The sequence below is a fragment of the Leucopleurus acutus genome (genome assembly GCF_964270905.1).
Source record: "Leucopleurus acutus genome assembly, chromosome: 2".
Taxonomy (NCBI): Eukaryota; Metazoa; Chordata; class Mammalia; order Artiodactyla; family Delphinidae; genus Leucopleurus; species Leucopleurus acutus.
Window position 1 is genome coordinate 29,497,650 of NC_139143.1, and position 16,001 is coordinate 29,513,650.

The window sequence follows — 16,001 nt, forward strand, 5'->3', positions numbered from 1 at the left end:
GAGGACTTTTAAGATCTACTCTCTTAGCAATTTAAAAATATGCAGTACAGTATTATTAACTGTAGTCACCATGCTGTACATTACATCCCCATGGCTTACTTATTTTGTAACTGGATGTTTGTACCTTCTGACCTCCGTCACCCATTTCGCCCACGCTCTGCTCCCCAACTCTGAAAACCACCAGTCTATTCTGTGTATCTATGAGCTTGGTTTTGTTTTGTTTCGGATTCTACATATAAGTACAATTATATAGTATTTGTCTTTCTCTGTCTGACTTATTTCACTTAACATAATGTGCTCCAGGTCCATTCATGTTGTCAGAAATGGCAAAATTTCATTCTTTCTTATGGCTGAAATATATGTATATTTTCTTTATCCCTTCATCTTTTGATGGACCCTTAGGTTGTAAATAATGCTGCAATGAATATGGGGGTTGCATATATCTTTTTGAGTTAGTGTTTTCATTTTCTTCAGATAAATACCCAGAAGTGGAACTGCTGAATCGTATGGTGGCTTTTTTTAAAAATTTTTTGAGAAATCTCCATACTGTTTTCATAGTGGCTGTACCAATTTACATTCCCATCAACAGTGCCCAAGGGTTCCCTTTTTTCCACATCCTTAGCAACACTTGCTATTTCCTGTCTTTCTGATAATTGCCATTTTAACAGGTGTGAAGTGATATCCCATTATGGTTTTGACTTGCATTTCCCTGATGATTAGTGATGCTGAGCATCTTTTCATTTATCTATTGGCCATCTGTATGCCTTCTTTAAGAACATGTCTTTTCAGATCTTATGCTCATTTTTTTAATCAAATTGCTTTTTCTTTTGTGTTGTGTAAGTTCTTACATATATTTTGGAGATTAACCCCTTATCAGGTATATGATTTGCAAGTATTTTCTCCTATTCAGTAGATTGCCTTTTTATTTTGTTGATGGTTTTCTTTCCTGTCCAGAAGCTTAGTTTGATGCAGTCCCACTTGTTTATTTTTGCTTTTGTTGTCTTTGTTTTTGGTGTCAGATCCAAAAATCATTACCAAGACTGATGTCAAGGAGCTTACCACCTATGTTTCCTTCTAAGGATTTCGTGGTTTCAGGTCTTATGTTCAACTCTTTAACCCATTTTGAGTTAATATTTGTGTATGGTGTAAGGTCCAGTTTCATTCTTTTACATATGACTGCCCAATTTTCCCAAACTATTTATTGAAGAGACTGTCCTATCCCCCTTGTGTATTCTTGGCTCCTTTGTTGTGTATTAATTGACCATATACATGTGGATTTATTTCTGGACTCTGTGTACTGGTCCATTGAGCTATGTGTCTGTTTTTATGTCAGTAGATACTGTTTTGATTAATACAGCTTTGTAATATAGTTTGAAATCAGGGAGCATGAGGCTTCCATCTTTGTTCTTCTTTCTCAAGGTTATTTTGACTATTCAGGGTCTTTTGTGTTTCCTTACATATTTTAGGATTGTTTGTTCTGCTTCTGTGAAAAATGCCGTTGCAATTTTGATAGAGATTGCATTCAATATGTAGATTGCTTTGGGTGGTATGGACATTTTAAACAATATTCACTCTTCCATTCCATGAGCAGAGAATATCTTTCCATTTTTTTGTGTCTTCCTCAATTCCTTTCATTAATGTCTTATACAGTATACCTCATTTTATTGTGCTTTACTTTGTTGTGCTTTGCAGATATTGTGTTTTTTACATATTAAAGATTTGTGGCAAGTTGTTCAGTGCTGTTTTTCCAACAGCATATACTTACTTCTTGCCTTTTGTCACATTTTGGTAATTCTTGCAACATTTCAAACTTTATATTGCTATTATATTTGTTATGGTGATCTGTGATCTTTGATGTTACTATTGCAAAAAGATTATGACTCACTAATCAATGACCTTACTGGAGAGCTCAGATGATGATTAGAAATTTTAGCAATAAAGCATTTTAGTTAAGGTATGTACATTTTTTAGATATTATGCTATTGTACACTCAGTAGGATACAGTTATCTGTAAGCATAACTTTAATATGCACTGGGAAACCAAAAAAATTGTGTGATTTGCTTTATTGTGATATTCACTTTATTGCAGTGGTCTGGAACTGAACCCACAATATCTCTGAGGTATGCCTCTGGTTTTCAGTTTACAGATTTATCATCTCCTTGATTAATATTATTCCTAGGTATTTTATTCTTTTTGATGCAGTAGTAAATGTGATTGTTTTCTTAATTTCTCTATTTAATGGTTTGTTATTAGTGTATAGAAACACAATAGGTTTTTGTATATTGGTTTTGTATCCTGCAACTTCACTGAATTTGCTTATTAAGTCTAACAGGTTTTTTTTGGTGGAATCTTCAGAGTTTCTATATCTAATATCTTGCCATCTGCAAATAGTGAGAGTTTCAATTTTTCCTTTCTAATTTGTATGCCTCTATTTTTTTTTTCTCACCTAAGTGCCCTGACTAGGACTTTCAATACTATGTTGAATAAAATTGGTTAGAATTGGCATCATTATTTTGTTCCTGATATTAGAGAAAAAGCTTTCAGCTTTTCACCATTGAGTATGCTAGCTGTGGGCTTGTCATGTATGGCCTTTGTTATGTTGAGGTATGTTCCCTCTGTATCCACTTTGTTGAGAGTTTTTATTATAAATTGATGTTGAATTTTGTCATGTGATGTTTTTGCATCTATTGAGATGATCATATGATTTTTTTCTTCATTTTGTCAATGTGGCATATCACATTGACTTGCAGATGTTGAACCATCCTTGCATCCCTAGAATGAGTTCCATTTAATTATGGTGTATGATCTTTTAATGTATTGTTTTGTTTTTAAACTTTTAATTTTATATTGGAGAATAGTTGATTAACAATGTTGTGATAGTTTCAGGTGCACAGCAAAGCAACTCATCCATAGATAAACATGTATCCATTCTCCCCCAAACTCCCCTCCCATCCAGGCTGCACATAACATTGATCAGAGTGCTATACAGTAGGTCCTTCTTGTTTATCCATTTTAAATATAACATTGTGCTATACAGTAGGTCCTTGTTGGTTATCCATTTTAAATATAGCAGTGTGTACATTAATGTATTGTTGAATTTTGTTTGCTGATGTTTTGTTGAGGATTTTTGAATCTACATTCATCAGGGATATTGGCCTATAATTTTCTTTTCTTGTGGTATCCTTGTCTGGTTCTCGTATTAGAGTAATGCTGGCCTTGTAAAATGAGTTTGGAAGTATTCCTTCCTCTTCTGTTTTTTGGTTTGAGAAGGAGTCATATTCTTCTTTGAATATTTGGCATGATTTACCAGTGAAGCTTTCTGGTCCTGGACTTTTGTTTGTTGGGTGGTTTTTGATTAGTAAGCAATTGCCTTACTAGTAATTAGTCTATTCACATTTTCTGTTTTTCATGATTCAGTGTTACAAGTTTCCATTGCTTCTAGTTTGTCCAATTTGTTGGTGTATAATTGTTCATGTTAGTCTTAACGATCCTTTGTTTTTCTATGGTGTTAGTTGTAATGTCTCCTCTTTCGTTTCTGATTTTATTTATTTGAACTTTCTCTCTTTTTTTTCCCTCAGTGAGTATAGCTAAAGGTTTCTCAATTTTGTTTATCTTTTCAAAGAACCAACTCTTATTTTCATTGATCTTTTCTATTATCCTTTTAATCTCTATTTCATTTATCAATATTTCTGCTTTGACCTTTGTTATTTCTTTCCTTATACTAACTTTAAGTTCGTTTGTTCTTTTTCTAGTTTCTCAAGGTGTAAAGTTAGATTGTGTATTTTTGTTTCTTGAATTAAGTATTTATTGCCATGAACTTCCCTCTTACAAGTGCTTTTGCTGCATTCCATAATCTTTGGTATGTTGTATTTCCATTTTCATTTATCTCAAGGTATTTTTTAATTTCTCTTTTGCTTTCTCCATTGACCCATTGTTTTTCCATTCACTAGTGTGTTTTTTAATCTCCAGATAATTTTGAATTTTCCATTTTTCTTGTTAGTGATTTTTAATTTCATACCATCATGCTCAGAAAAGATGTGTGATATGATTTCCATCTTCTTAAATTTATTAGGACTTGTTTTTTGGTGTAACATATGATCTATCCTGGAGAATGTTCCATGTGCACTTGAGATTTTTCCACTCTTTTTGTTGGGAACATCAAGTCTACCTGGACCCATGCTTGGTTAGGGATTGTTCCACCTGCTCCTTTCAAGTGATTCTTTTCTGGTCCTCAGGTAGTTTCCTTATACACAAGGAGACCCTGAAGATTTCCACAACTGCTTCTATGTGAAGATCTCCTCTCGTTAGTACTCTGTCCTGTGGACTCTAGCTGATTTGGCCTTTCTAAAATCCCAACTTTGTCTCCTCAACTTAGAGAGATTGAGTGTTTCCAGTGTTCCCCTTTTTGTGCCATGGTGTGGAAGCTCATTCAGTATGTTCTGATACTCAGTTGGGCACTCTGAGTTGGTGATATACTTTGGGAAGTTATTGGTATATATAGCCAGTGCAGACCTGGAAGTAAAATACCTCAGGAAGGGGTTACAGAGGGAAAAGAGAAAATCCTAAGCTAGAACCCTAAGGAGCAACAAAATATATGTGGAGAGTTAATTCTTCTAAAGTGATTTTCAAAGCAAAGCCCTTAAGTACTTAGAGTTTAGAGTTTCTGATACTGTTCCAAAGTATGGCCATTACTTAGGAGTTGATAAGTCATTAGCTAAGATTACTTTGGATCTTCTGAGTATCCTGTTTTCTGGGCACATATCTAGGCACTCAGGATAGGAACACATCTAGAATCATAGGAAAGTCCTACAGACTCAGGAATGCCTTGTGTCCACAGCTTAGAGTCAAATGTCCAATCTTCATTTCTACACTAATGGACCACCATGAGAATTTGTGAACCAAAAACTAACAATAATAATAAAATAACCATAGCTAAGTAGAAAATGAAGTCAAGAAAAGAAAAAAAAAGACAAATTTGGATCTAGAAAACAGATCTAGAGACTTGAGGTTTTGAGACCTAAATTAAATCCCTGGACTGTCTCCAACCAACTGGTTGGGTCACCTTGGACAGCTTGGTAACTAAACGTCTTTGACTTAGTTTGCACATCTTTCACATGGAGAATAATTGTACTGGAACTTCCAGCTTTGTGGGCATTAAAATCTACATACATAAAAGTGGTTATTTTTAAAACTTTGCCATGATCTTGTTCAAAAAAAAACTAGTCATGGTAAATGAATGAAAAATAATATGAATAATTTTAATTTATGGTTAATTTTTGCTTATTTACATTTTGCCTCTAGGTAAAAATTTATTTTAAGAGCTTGTCAAATGGTATATAAGCCCCAAGTTGGAAACATAATACTTCTAATTTTAAAATTTAATATTCTTTTCTCATTTAGAGGTTATACACCTCTTTTCTGTATTGAGATAAAATATATTTGATAAGGATATGGTATTCAAATATTTTCAAAGTTAGCATAATTAGATTTATTTCTTAACCAAGCAAATAAGTCTTTTCAAAATAGCTTCAGTGTAAAGTACAGTGAAAAGAACTGATTGTCACTAATAATAGCATTTCAAATATTGTTTTCTTTTAATAGGTTGAGTCATCAGTGAAGTTTAGGTTGTAATCATGTTTATGGGTTCTCTTTAAAACTTTGCTTCCCTTGATTCAATTCAATACAAACAAAAAAGTGTGTTTCAAATCAGTTCCTGAATGATCTGAAATGATCTGTTAAGGATTTGAAAATGAATAAATCTCTTAGTAACCTGGAGTTTGGTCTCATTTAGAAGACTCCTATGCTGTCATTTGAACAGAATCTTTCACTTTTGATGAGTTGGAAAATAAATGAGACTAAGGAAATTAGTGGTATGATCTCTTATTATTATAGTACATTGTTTCAAGGAGACGTTTGAAAATGAATATCAGAGTCTGAATTTCTCTTATTTGACAAACTAAAATGAAAATAATAAATGAAAATAAAATGAAAATAGTTCAATTGTTCATTTTAATAAAAGTTGATAATATAGAATTGAATCAATAGAAGTGAATAGAAATTTGTGAGGGTTATTACATCAAAGTACTTCAATAGCACACATATTAACTAGAATTCTTATTTACTGTTTTATCATAAAAATCAGAGTAGGGAAAGGAATCAATGTTGTTATAGAGGAAGCATTTAGTATTAACTTCAGTAGGATTCATTCATTGAGTACCCATTATGTATCTGACATGGTATATTCATGCTGCTCTCTCTAGGATTCTTTCTGAGAAAATATTTAATTATATTGTCCTAGGTTAGAGGCTTTTCTGGACTGGATTAATGTGAATATCATTACATTATTTCAAATCTCTCTAAAAGCTTTTTGTTTGTTTCTATTTATAATTTATATAGAGAAATGGATAAAATGGGGAAAATGTTTAATCTTTTTTTTTCTGTTGTAAAATGAGTGGCTTTGAAGGAAAGTTTTGTGAGTAAGGGAGACAGTGATTTTTCATGCAATGAAATACTATACAATTTAAAACTATGCTTTAAAAGAATATTTAATATATTAAAACATGATTACATGCAAAAAGTAGAATGTAAAGCTATATATAGCATGCTATAAATATTATCAGATTGTTATATAGGTAGATGTAGTATAGGAAAGAACCAGAAGAAAATGTTAATGACAATTATGTCTGAGTGGGAATCTGGGTGATTTATATTCTTTTTCATACTATATACTTTCTCAAAATAGTTAATAGCAGACATTTTCTGATCGCACAAGTAATGAGTATCATTAAATAAATAAAAAGTAAAGGGCAGAAGACAGTTTATTCCAAAATTTAAAAATTTTTTGTTTAAATAATTGTTTAAGCCCCTACAAAGAAAATAAATCACAAGATTTACATTTAGATTAATAGAGTGTATTTATCATGATCCCTTTAATGTTTGAAAATAAACTACTACAGGCAGGTGAATTTGAAGGATGAACATGTATTAAGTAGCGTTTAGTAGAGATGACACTTTGATACGTCCAAGTGTGGCACCTGGACCAGGAGCATCAACATATCCTGGGAACTTGTTGTAAATGCACACTTTGGGGTCCCACCCCAGACCAGGTGATTTAGATGCATGCTTAAGTTTGAGAAATGCTGCTTTAAAGTTTTGGATTCTGAGACTGATATAGAACAATTTCTGAATTTTATCCTAGAAAACTTCCATCTCACATTTCTTTTCTCTCTTTTTGTCTTATTTCTTCCTCTCGTTCTCTGTCTCTGTCTCTCAGCCTCTCTCTTACACATAATTGCATTTTTTGTTGTATGTTTTTTGTTTATTCATATTTTTACCTTGTTTCCCCAAAATATTTGAGACAGCTTACAGAGGTGCATATACTACAATATACTAACAACAGCAAACACTCATTTAGTGCTATTTTTCAGGTACTGTTCTAAGTACTTTACATAAAGTATCTCATTTAATTTAATTTTTAGTAACAGCCCCATAAAGGTAGTTGTTATTATTATTATGATGCCCATTTTACAGACAAGGAATCTAAAGCATAAAGACCAAATAACTTGCCCAAATGCATACAACCAGTAAGTGGCAGAGTCCAGGCAATCTTTTTCCAAAGTCTGAGCCTTCAGCTAGTTTACTGTGCTGCTTCTTAAAGATAAAATTAGTGAAGAATTGGGGATGAATGCCAAGTAAACCTATTCTGCAGAGTTTTACAGTGTTGGTAAGCATGGCCCATGAATTGCCTCTAGCTCCAACAAAGAGTGAAAAAGAATGAGCTATAAGATTTACAGTCACCAAAATGTGGAAATAAACCCATTTTCAGGAAGGTCACTGAGAGAAATACCTGTAGTTGCTCTCCATCCTGAGAAATATTCATTGTGATTTAAATTTCATTCATTCACTCTGTATTTGTTTATACAATAACTATCTCTTGAGCACCTTCTGTTTGTTAGGCTCTTTGCTCGTTGCATGTGGATGGAAAGAATAAAACAATCCATGCCTTAGAGAAACCCAGAGCCTAGGGTTAAAGAACAATGGTGTATCGTCCTTGGGCTTTCCCCCACTTCCTCTCTGAGTGTGCCCGTCGGAGAAGAGCATAATGACAGGCAGGAGTGGACTTGGAATAGGTTCTACTATGAGAGAAGACCTGAGGGAGGATGAGAAAACACTAAAAGGAAACAACCATTTGATCTGTAGTGCCTGGTCACAGACATTATTTCCTGACTACGTCTTTCTCTGTAATCTGTAACCTGAGGCTGCCCCTGGACAAACTGGACTTTAGGAGGTTCCTTGATTCTTTGGAGACTATGTGGCTACAGGGATGAAGGGCAAGAGGGTGGTAGGAGGAGACAAAGCCAGCTGGTTTTAACAAAGCTCTGAAATGTGTGTGTGTGTGTGTGTGTGTGTGTGTGTGTGCGTGTGCGCACATGTGCACGCATGTCTGTGTATGTATGTATCCTGTCACTAAGAAAGTGCTTCTGGCTGCCTGGTCAAAGGTCACCCTTACCCCTTCTGAAAATAGTTCCTAGAAGCTGCACAAAGACTTAAAAATTCTTCTTTCTCCTCTCCTCCCCATCCAGATTTACCTAATAAATTGAAAGCAGGCAAAATTATTTGTCCCAGTGGTCATGGCTTTGCCTAGTTAACATGGCCTTATCTTACGCCACCTTTGACCGTGAATCCCTGGAGATAGGGATGTCTTGAATTCCAACACAGGCCTAATGATAAGGATGTGATTTTCTTTGACCACGTGGAACTTGGGCTTGTGTTTCTAAGTGAAAACCATATCAAGAGTGTGAATGTTGGTTAAGATTTTATTCAGTGTTTTGAAATGAATGATGTTGCCTAATGACCCATGATGCTGGGATCTGATAGATTTAATTTTCTGATCAAAGTGCAGAATTCATACTGACCACAAGGGCATCTTTCCTGAAGTCATCATGCCATAAATATCTTAGAGCAAGATGAGATGGGAAAAGCAAGAAGATACAGAGTTTGAATGCAGTTTGCATAGAGTTTGGAAAATGGTGGTAATAACAGGGGACAGAGAATAATTATTAAGCCACCCTGTGTTTCATTTTTAATTTGCAATAATGGGTCTTGTAGTGATCTTTTCTGGACTACTTTTTTTTTTTTTTTTTTTTTTTTTTTGCGGTACACGGGCCTCTCACTGCTGTGGCCTCTCCTGTTGTGGAGCACAGGCTCCGGACGCGCAGGCTCAGCGGCCATGGCTCACGGGCCCAGTCGCTCCGCGGCATGTGGGATCTTCCCGGACCGGGGCACGAACCCATGTACCCTGCATCGGCAGGCGGACTCTCAACCACTGCACCACCAGGGAAGCCCCTCTGGACTACTTTTGATTAGAAAGAAGAGCAAATTCGTTTGGAAATCTTGATGCAGCACCTAAATTATTTAATAGATTCTAACATATTTGGCAGGGATTTGAAAGCTATGTTGAGGAATAAGCATAAAGGTCTTAGGCATTTCACCCAGAGAGCGGCCCTTCTCTGGCAGTGACAAAACTAATTATTCCCCAAAGGGTTTTGCCTGGAACTTTGAAAAGCTGCCACATCTTGAGTTTCCTAAGCAAAAGGTGCTTTACTTACTCTTCTTTTTCTTCTTTCTTTCTTGCAGTCCCAGCAGAAGTGCATCGTCATCTTTGCACTGGTGTGCTGCTTTGCCATTCTCGTTGCATTGATATTTTCAGCCGTGGACATCATGGGAGAGGATGAGGATGGGCTCTCAGAAAAAAATTGTCAAAATAAATGTCGGTAAGAGGTAACAAACAAAAATTTAAAAATTCTCTCTTAGGGAGTGGGTGAGAAAGTTAAAGAGGGTCCTGGAGAGTGGAGAGAAAAATATCATAAACACACATGGTCACCCACCTTCCCACTGGGTTAAACTGAGACATGACTCACTGTCCACTGATGCTCTTACTTTTATTTAGACCAAGGGAATAAAAATGAGTAATGATTTAATTCACTTTACAGTTTGGGCATATTCTGTACAAAGGGGTGGTTGACAAAATGAAATTTTGTAATAATCTTCATCCTGGACACCACTGTGTATGAAGTTTTGATTTGTTCCATAATGAGCTTGGCAAAAATGAAGGCCCCAATGGACAAAGGACACCATGCTAGTTGTTATTTCAATTAGAAGTTAAACACACATCTCAGGAAAAATTCCCACTTAAAATTAGGGATTAGGGCTTCCCTGGTGGCGCAGTGGTTGAGAGTCCGCCTGCCGATGCAGGGGACGCGGGTTCGTGCCCCGGTCCGGGAAGATCCCACATGCCGCGGAGCGGCTGGGCCCGTGAGCCATGGCTGCTGAGCCTGCGCGTCCGGAGCCTGGGCTCCGCAACGGGAGAGGCCACAACAGTGAGAGGCCCGCATACCGCAAAAAAAAAAAAAAAAAAAAAAATTAGGGATTAAATAAATAAGCATGTCTATGAGAAGACACAGGTCTCCTCAATCTGTCCCAATTTAGCACAAAATTTATTTTTAATCCAGAAATTACAACAACTTTACCATTATATTTCTGTATTTTTTCTCTTCAAGTACATTAAATAACATTTCCCTAGGGTCACTTCTGACTGCACAGCAGTCACAGCATGGTTTTATCCACATAAATCTCCTCATCCAACTCTTCCCTGAGCCCTACTTTATGTTTTGAGGTTGGTAGGAGAATGTAGAAAAGTACCAAGAGGGGGCAGAGAAGTAAGAGGCTTATTTTTATGTACATGTTGCTGTAAAGCCGAAGTGAGGCCATAAAATTACAATGGTTATTATAACTTAGAGCTTATAATGAATTTTAAATGTTATTTTTCCCTTTGGAAAGCATTAGTCAAAGTGCCCCTCTTTTCTAGCTTCAAAGATCAACCACAGCCTCCTAATGTATATGTGAGTTTTTATCCTGGATATTTTGCCTTGAGGGTTCAATGTCTGACAGAAAAAAAAAATCTGGAAAAGACAATTGAAATTTTGGGGGTTTTAACCCATGATACATTATAGTTTAATTACCAGGCAACCGTATTATACAGAACAAAGGATACAAGAGAGAAATCAGTATACATTTTAGATGTTTTCCTTCATGTTAGATAGGTGTTCCTAAATATGTTTGTTTCCCAGACTGAATTTGGGAGAAAAATTATATTGGGATTATAAGGAAAGCAGTAGAAAAACAGCAGGTCGTCATCATCTTCCTCCTGATCACTCCATCTTCATCAATACCTTGTGCTAATCCTGTTACATGACAAATATAAACATTCTGTGGGCAAGGGTCCAGTGACTCATACTTCCTCAGTGGAATGCCTCTACCTCTCTCTCTCACGTCACCTGTAATGAAGACTGCTGAGTACTTTACATGGCAAACCCCAGAACCTAGAAAGTAATTTTGTAAAGGTCAAACTATGATGACTTCCTGAAGACAAAATACCCAGGGCCTTTTAGCAAACATTGCCAGATATTGGTAGTTTTCAACAAAAAAGTTGGAGGCCTTCGAATTATGCCTCTTTTCATTTGGGGGAAGCTATAATTTAATCTAATTTTGATTTTTTAACTCATACAACTGGAATATCGGTCTGGTTATTTCTTCTATCTCAGTCAATAACTAAATCCTGATGACCCAACATTGTTTCTCCCTCCATCTAGAACCTATTCTCCCAATTACCAACTATGCTCCTGCTTCCTTTCCCCTGAGTAGTTGGAATCACTATCCTGATTACTTTGTTGCACCCCTACATGCAACTGTCTTTTCCAGAACTTGCAGCCCCTCCAGATCTTCCTCTCTTCTACAGTCTCTTCCCCTGTCTTGCATTTCTGTTCTCCTACATTCTCAGCCTTGTAATAGGCACTTTTGTATATCTGCCCGGGTGGTGTCTGGCTTCCTCCTAACATCCTGAGAAGCTTCTGCTTTTTCTCCTCTATCCAAAGCACAGGGTGGAGGCAGGGCAACTGCAATTCCTTACACCCCAATCCAGTCCCAGTCTCCAGTGGGACAGTCCATTGCCCCAGCATCTTCCCTCAGTCATTCTCATTTTAATTTGATGAACTTTTCTTACATCAGCCACTGTCTCCTTATCACCATAGGCAGCGTTACCTTCTACCAGGACTCTCTCTCTCCTTCTTTTGTGCCTGGCTAATAGATCTTCCAGCGACCAGTCCCATCCCTTGCCACTGTCCTTAGTAACTGTAAAATTTACTTCCAGTACCCTAACCTTACTGTTTTTAACCACCTCAGGTCAATAAATTTAATGTCCACTTTGCCTTTGCACCTGCTAGCAAACTACTGCACCTTCCAGGTAGCCTAATGTAGTGAAAGACCATGGACTTTGAAATTTGAAAGATCTGGATTCAAATCTATATTCTACCACTTACTGACTCTGTAAACTTGGGCAAGATATTACCATAATTATGTCATTCATCACCTTTTTGCAGAACAACAAAGGACTGAACAAGGAGTTATACCATAGTTCATGAGACAAACATAGTGATTTTCTGTGGTCAGAAGTGCAGTGGGTAAGTCAGAGGAGGTTTGGGGGAGTGGCCTGACAGAGTGGAAAGAGGAAACCTGGCCTTGGACGCCCCTCCACTCCTGATAAGTTATGAAAACTATTTTAGTTTTATTTCCCTTAAAAGTGGTGGATTAAAAAAAAATCTCTCTCACAGGGTTTTATGAGGCTTCAGTAAGTTGTATAAACCCATAACAAAGCTGCAGGAAGCTCATAACAAGCAATATATAAATGTCAGCCCTCTCCCTGTCCGTTCCTAAGAGTGCAGAATCCCCCTTCTCTATTCACAGCTAGCTTCCTATTCCCCCTACTTTGGCACTTATCCTGAATCTACTCTTTATCTTGATTTTAGTTAGTCTTTGGTTCTGTGGAGGTAAACAAAGAGGACAAACATATGAGAATGAGCGAAGTAAACATGAAAACAGATGCTATTTATTCAGAGCTTGCTATGGCGAGTCAGTTCACCTCAGTCATTTGTGCTTTAGCAGAGACTCAGAGGCAGGCAGAGGAGGGGGCAAGCTTCATAGTGGTGTGGCCTAACTGGAGGCTGTTGGCCTAGGGGAGCTGGAGGTGGGCTAACTAGATGCAGGCATCCTGCATGATGGCTTTCTCTGGTTGGTCCTAAATTGGAAGTAGGGACAAAAGTTAGGGAGGCTAACAGTTATTAAGTTATGGCCATTTTGGTTTCAGAAGTTATTGTTTAGCCTCCTGGATTATTACTAGAGATCGCAGTCCTACTTCCTACAAGTCTGCCTTATAGCAGGCTGGGCTGGTTATTAGAGACAAGAAGTTGGTTTCCTAGGCAGGTTGCTGCAGGTTGTGACTCAGAGTTCTACTGTGTGTGTATATATATATATATATACACACACACACACACACACACACACACACATACACACACAAATATATATATGGACTGGCCATTACTGATTTGCATATTCAGTCTCCCACTTCCCTAAACCTCCTCCTATACTATCAGCCCCTTCTGTTTTAATTTTCTTTTTATCCATTTGCTAGACCATGACCAGTGTGTCTGTGATACTTCCTGAAGCATGATGTAGTCTTACTTGCCTCCTTGGATCTTGTGTCTCAACCATGCTGCCAGTTCTTAAACTGGTTGACTCCTAGTTCCACCCATCCTTGCCCACAGGGCAGCCTCAACCATTGCTCCAACCCCCCAGCAGCCTGCAGAGAGTGAGTTCCATGTTCTTCAGTCCTAGGTTCCTCCAGGCAGGAATGCCCCCAGTAAAATAAGTGACGTCATTTGGAGATGCACCCACTGAGTACGCTGGAGCTGACATAGACCAGAAGGCAAAACTGCCAATCTGCAGAAGCTCTAGCATGCCAGTCTCAACTTACTCCTTCTGTACAAAGTTGCAGTCCTCCTCTCATGACCTTTTCCCGTCATAACCTTTCTAGACTCTATCTACCCTCAAGGGGCACTGAGGAGGTCACATGGTGCTCAGCTTCCAATTACCATTTACTTCACTCACAGAGTTTTCTCTTTATGTTCTTCTCCTTGCTGAGCAAGTGCTGCTTGCTCGGTGCAACCTTTGCTGAGATCTAACTACCTTGTAATTAAGCTCCTTCTGTGTTTGTACCTCTCCTCACTCCTGAAAGTTGAAAGAGTACAAGACATTCTGCAGTCTGTTCGTGGCTTCACACTGTTTTGACAGCCTCTTTCCAAGGTCTCCTCATCCAGTGTACTCTTTTCTAAATATATTACTTTAATTCATTTTGTCTCTACTAACTAGCCTAGATACCTTTCTGTCCTCTGAAAGATTCCCACTCCAAATCATACTGCCCACTCAGTGTTTTCCCAACTTTTATATGTCTTTCTAAAAAAATGTATCTCCTTATAAATAATGTCCTATTTGTGATTTATTTTTTCCTGACTTATTTTATTTCTCTTCCTCTTTTTATTACTTAGCTTCGATAATACTCTAATAGTAGAATAATGATACCCTTGATTATAGTTTTCCATACAAATCAATAAAATAACTGCTCTAAACTTATCTTCCAAAGTGCGTTTCAACCAACCTCAGTTGTTATGCCCAGAAGCAAGATCTTTTGACCTCAGTAAGTGACTTTGACCTATTTCTCTGTCTCTCTGTACTGAATTTATATGTACTTTCCATCATTTCCCAGTGTGTTTTTAATTGCTGATACAGTCTCTATAAATATAAACCTCCACGTCACTTGATTACCTGAGGGGGTGAAAGGCAAAATTTCTAGTTTTCACTAAGAAATTATATTTCATTGGCCTCTGGGGCAACACTGGAGAGTCAAGAATGGCTTCAACTGCCAGTTTAGATTGTATACATCCTGTGTTTTGACTATTTTATGATTCACTAGTGCCCCTAATTATTATTTTACACCATTCCTGCAAGAGGTAACCATGCACTGTGAAGTTTCCCACGTGTCACATCCTCAGGGACCAGTAGAGATGCTGGAGCTTACCTCCCACTGCTGCTCCCACACAGAACACCTGCTCACCTTGGGACATTCACCCATTCAGATGACAGGCCTCCATTTTTCATTTTACAGCTACATCTGTCTCTCCTCTCCTGGAGAAATCCTACGTCAGTTGTTTTGGATTGTTACTGGCCCACTTATTAGAGAGATCATTAGACACTTACTAGAAAAGGGACTTTTCTTTACCACACCTCCTGGATAAATTCACACAGAACGAGTTTGCACCCTGCTTCTCTTCCATCTCAGGCCCAATTCCCATAACATGGTAACTAACTTCTGTAAACCCTCATTAAACAAGCTGAGTAAACATAAAATTTTGGGTGGGCTGTCATTGACTTCTAAACATATTGATGGACGCTTGCCACCTATTCTATCCAGATAATTACAGCAGCCCTTGCTCCTGGACTTCCTCCCACTTGCCTGTCATCCTTCTAAATCAGTTCTGTGTCTGGGTAACTACTGCCCTGGTTGGGCCCACTCTTGCCCAGAAATCTGCCTATCCATTTTAGCCTGTGCCCATTTGGTCTGAAGCATGAAGGGGATGGACCAACTCGGTCTATGTATATAATCCCCATTATTCCTGAACCCAGTAATTTCCTTTCACCCTAATGTGAATGGACTTGGGTCTGTTTAAAATGTAACACGTGTAATATTTTAGGCTGGGTAATTAATGTATAAGTTACCACAGTGGTTCTCTAATAAGGGGTGGCCTAGACCACCAAGGTTTGGCTACAGAAAGTATAGTAAGGGCCATAATAGGGCATCCCTTCACACACACACTTTATGTATATTTTCTAAATTTTACAATTTCTCTATTACAAAGCTGGCTTCTCTATTTTATGTTTTTCACATCTTCTGAATTTCTTCCTCTGATCCATTATTTACTTACTTAAAATAATACACTATATCCATAGCTATATCTATATTTCTATTAATAACTCAGTTGCAGTTATTAATAACTCAGTCCAGTATAGGACATATATCATTTGTATCATCAATATACAACATTTCCAG

The 16,001-nt window shown here is 37.4% G+C and overlaps 1 protein-coding gene across 1 annotated transcript in view; it reads left to right on the forward strand.

Moving 5' to 3' along the window:
- Positions 1-16,001, forward strand: part of PLD5 (phospholipase D family member 5) — a gene marked incomplete at both ends in the record, with an annotated part of 494,399 nt that overhangs the window by 210,628 nt on the left and 267,770 nt on the right. The window contains one exon of the mRNA XM_082833648.1: positions 9,638-9,774. Within this exon, the coding sequence (XP_082689774.1) occupies positions 9,638-9,774 (137 nt within the window). The remainder of the gene's footprint in view (positions 1-9,637; positions 9,775-16,001) is intronic.